Below are 4,462 nucleotides of genomic sequence, written 5' to 3'. Positions count from 1 at the left end.
CCGAGTGTCCGTGAAGATGACATGATGAAGCTGGTGAAGTTGCAGAAACACGAAATGCAAGAGTTTTGATTTCCTGGAAACTTTTTCAACGAATCTACACCGAAACACGGACACAAACCTCGTAAGTGGTCTTTGTTTACTGTTTTTCTTTCCCATCCAGGTATATCAAACCATGGTTTACCCGTGCAAAAGGCTTTGTGGTGCCGCTTGTGATGCTAGCTGCTGTTAGCTTCCCATGCTCCTGTTAGAGAACACTGACTGTTTATGTTTTCACTGTTTACACGTTTGACAAGATTTTGTGTTTAAACTACTCTTTTCTTGGCTATTCCGGGAAACCGCAGACGTGACTGTGTTGAAATGGATTAAAGGCTTATTTTTATTAAAGTTTAAATTAATGTAACATTAACCTTATAAATGCTAATGTTTAGATTTTTCACAGTAAACTTGGACAATAGCTTAGCTAGCTACACTAGACACAGTTACATAATGTGGGATTTATCTTTTAAATGCACCAATAAATGTTTAGTTAATATTAATTACAGATGCCTTCCTTAATTTTAACTTATCTTACATGTTTTACTGCTTTGGTAAGAGTTCCTTTTGTCACAGCCAATACAATTAAGTCACTAAAATTAAACAATATATTTCTAGAAATGTGTCATATGATGAGATAAACGTAGCATGAAGGTTTTTAGTTTGTTTTGGGGTGAGATTTTAAGTTTATTTTTTTTAGCGCTTCGCTGACTATTTTTCTTTCTAGCCTTTTAGTTATTATACATGATTTTGTGTGTGAAAAACATTGGATCGTAGTTATTTTCTAAGAAAATATGAGAGACAACGATCAGTCGATAATTTTGATGATAGGGAATTTTTAAATTTTTTTTGTATGATTAGGATCAGTTTATTAGACGACTATCAAGGACTTTTTGAGTATAATCCTGCGAGAGAAAAAAGTGCCGGGCTAACAACACAGCCTTGTGGTACACCTGTGTTCAGAATTAACATTTTATGGTGAATTTCTGAGCAACAGTTCAGTCCTGGACCAATTTTTGGGAAATTAAAAGTGATAAAAGTCCTTAAATTGTAATCCTGGCTTTGTGTTTGAAGTAAATTCTGTAAAAAAAAAAAAAAGGTCAGTCCGTGTCAAGTGTTTTGTTTTGGGGGGGTTTTTTTGTAGAAAGAAGTTAGCATTTTTTCTAAATGTGTCTTATTCTCAAGCTGAAGCTGGATGATAAGATTAATTTAATATATGGACTTAAATGTTAAAGGGTGAAAAAAACAACAAAACCACTAATGAACACATGGGAAATGAGAGACTTAAACCTCTGACTTTATTATTTGCCAGCAGGCAAAAAATGGTAATCATTGCAAGAGGTGAAGGGACAAATTCAGCTGTGTTCCCTTTGGCAAAGTTTAAGTTTGTGATGAGATAAATGTAGTGTGAATATTTTTAGTTAACTTTGGGGTGAGAATAATTCATAATTATTGTTATTATTACAGCTACAGTATGTAGGGGTTTCAAAAGTGACCTGTTTTGGAGCAATTTTAGTGGCTTTGACAAAAGGAACTCTTTCCACTTGTTTTCATAAACAAACAAAAGAACAAAAATGTTTTTGCTCATTTAATTTCCTATATCTTATTGTTTACTTACTGCTTTTAATTGTATAATTTTTAATTGATTTACTCATCAACTTATTCTCACTGTCTTGATTTTTTTCTGCAACCTTTCCTGCATTTGGTACAGAGCACTGACATCCCTTTGTCCTGTTTATGTCCTTTAGTTGTTTGTGCATGTTGGAAAACTGTTGACGTACTTTACTAACCTTGAATCTATTATTAGAAATGCACTTTATCTTTGTCCAATGTCATTCAAATTAAATGATTCCCCTCCTGTTTGTTTGAAAAGCAGAGCTATGACTAACATCCAGATCCGTCAGTATCGTGATGAGGACGCTGAGGTGGTGAAGGAGCTGTTCACCTTGGGGATGAGCGAGCACGTGCCCTCCTCCTTTGTGCACATTCTCAAACAGCCACTGACGCAGATGGTGCTCATGTGCATCTTCTGTGCTTTGATGGCGAGCTCCAAGTCCTTCCTGCTTCCCGTCCTGGCCATCACCCTCGTCCTGGCCCTGATCCGGCTGATGGTCGTCAAAATGTTCAACAGCTACATCGAGACGTGTCTCAGGAAAGACCTGAACGACATCGGGGAGACCTACCTGAAGCAGAAGGACTCGTGCTTCTGGGTGGCTGAGAACGACGAAGGGCGCGCGGTCGGCACGGTGGCGTGTCTCCCTGCAGAGAAATCGCCTGAGTGTCTGGAGCTGAAACGTTTGTCTGTGCGCCGGAGCTACCGGGGAATGGGCATCGCCAAGAACCTGTGTCGGACTGTGGCCGATTACAGCCGTGAGCGTGGTTACCCTGCGGTGGTGCTGTACACCTCTGTGGTACAGACGGACGCTCAGAAGCTGTACGAGCACATGGGCTACGTGAAGACCAGAGAGTTCAGCCCCCCTGACCCTGTAGCCAAAATCTGTAACTTCACATTGTTTGAATACAGACTTAATTTTGAGCAAGATAAAAGAAATTAATCAAAAGTGACATAAATCACTGTTAAACATTTCTGGATGACAGTTTTGGCTGCGTTTTATCACTTCAATGTTTTATTTTTGCCATGTTCAGGGTCCTGTTTAAGAAAGCTGGGCTTTTTTAAACTCTAGAATTAGGGGTGTCCCGATCCGGTAGCGATATCAGCCTGAAAACGAATATCGGATTCAAATTTCCTTTTTTTTTTTTTTCTGCAATTTATTTTTTATCAATTTATTTTCAAATGTAGAATATTGTAGATATTATGTTGAAGGTTAAATTTTATGTAACCAATTAGTTAATATTAAATGGGTCAGTTTTTCTCATACCTACTGTTGCTGACTATTGTTCTCTGTTTGAGTGACATCACTTGATAAAACCTTTTCTAAAATTCCACACTACACAATAAGTAATTATTATTTTTTTTATTAAAGAAAGAAAAAAAAGTAATAAAATTATGTATGATTCATGCTGATGTCAGATCAATATCGGTATCAGGCGATACGCAAGTCTGCAATATCTGTATCATATCAGAAATGAAAAAGTTGTATCTCTATCTAGATTATTATTGTTATATAATTTATATTAGGGCTGGGCAACATATCAAGATTCAAGATATATCAAGTTTTCTATTTTGGTGATATAGAAAATGACAATATCACCTATATTGAGATATATCTTTTTTTTTTTTTTTACTTGTTTTGATTTTTTTTTACACAATCACACAGTACAAATCACATCATACAAGTATTTAATATTATTCATAGAGTACAGTCAAACAGGCTCCTTTCCAAATTTTCCATATTTCTGAGATATGAATTTTATAGCTTATTTTATATTAAAATACTTGTTTTTAGGAGGCGCTGCTTTTGTTACTTTTCAGAACAGCATGAACAGTAGTCAGAGGGATTGCTGAGTGCATCCTAACCCAGACCTTCCCCTAAACAAGCCACGCTACAGAACTCACTCACACGTGCTGTCCTTATAAGAGAAAAAGCCAAAAGTGGCACATCTTGTGCAACTGTTTGTTGATAAATATGCCTGTGTGGCATTTTTCATCAGCAAATTTAACCCAGAATTGTCTTTCTGGTAAGACTTTGTTGAGTTAAAAACAACAAGATTAATATTGTATATTGCTACTTTGAGAAAAAATATTGAGATATGAGTTTTGGTCAATATCGCCCAGCTAAGATGCAAAAAACTCTGATTTTTCCAAACTTGTTGGGTGGCAACACTGAGTTTTCTAACCTGCCGTCAACAATAACACATTTGCATTTCAACTTGCTATCAGAATCCAAACTGATCTTTAATGTGAAGTACTACTGTCAATCATACTATAGTAATACTGCTGATAGTACTACTTGGAAAATTGCTTAGCATTTTAGGGTTTTTTTTGTGTGTGTGCTGCCCTAACTATTTTTCTTTCTATCTTTCTAGCCTTTGTTATTATTCATGATTTTGTGTGTGAAAAACGTTGGATCGTAGAGTTAATTACTAAGAAAATATGACAGACAACGATCAGTCGATAATTGTAATGATGGGAAAAAATGTTTTTGTCATTATTGGAGTGGCACAAAAAGTATGATTAGGATCAGTTTATTAGACAGCTATCAATGATATTCCTGCATGAAAAAAGTGCCGGGCTAACAACACAGCCTTGTGGTACACCTGTGTTCAGAAATAACATTCTGTAGTGAATTTCTGAGCAACAGTTCAGTCCTGGACCAATTTTTTTTGGGAAATTGAAGTGATGAAAGTCCTTAAATTGTAATCCTGGCTCTGTGTTTGAAGTGAGTTCTTTAAAAAAAAAAAAAAAAAAAAGTCAGTCTGTGTCAAGTGTTTTGCTTTGGGGTTTTTTGTCTTATTCTCGAGCTGGATA

The 4,462-nt window shown here is 36.1% G+C and overlaps 1 protein-coding gene across 2 annotated transcripts; it reads left to right on the top strand.

Annotated features, from left to right (window-relative positions):
- Nucleotides 1–2,836, top strand: nat8 (N-acetyltransferase 8). 2 transcript variants are annotated; one of them, XM_028438505.1, is made up of 2 exons: nt 1–121; nt 1,910–2,836. In XM_028438505.1, the coding sequence occupies exon 2, from the start codon at nt 1,914–1,916 to the stop codon at nt 2,586–2,588; it is 675 nt and encodes a 224-aa protein (XP_028294306.1). In that variant the 5' UTR covers nt 1–121; nt 1,910–1,913; the 3' UTR covers nt 2,589–2,836. The 2 variants fall into 2 exon arrangements, with proteins under 2 accessions (XP_028294306.1, XP_028294307.1); XM_028438506.1 differs by having other exon boundaries at nt 11–121; nt 1,907–2,836.
- The last annotated feature ends 1,626 nt before the right edge of the window (nt 2,837–4,462 follow it).

This window comes from Gouania willdenowi, chromosome 22, assembly GCF_900634775.1.
Source record: "Gouania willdenowi chromosome 22, fGouWil2.1, whole genome shotgun sequence".
NCBI classification, from domain to species: Eukaryota; Metazoa; Chordata; class Actinopteri; order Blenniiformes; family Gobiesocidae; genus Gouania; species Gouania willdenowi.
The sequence above is the reverse complement of the archived record's forward strand: the minus strand, read 5'-3'. Positions and strand labels throughout refer to the sequence as shown.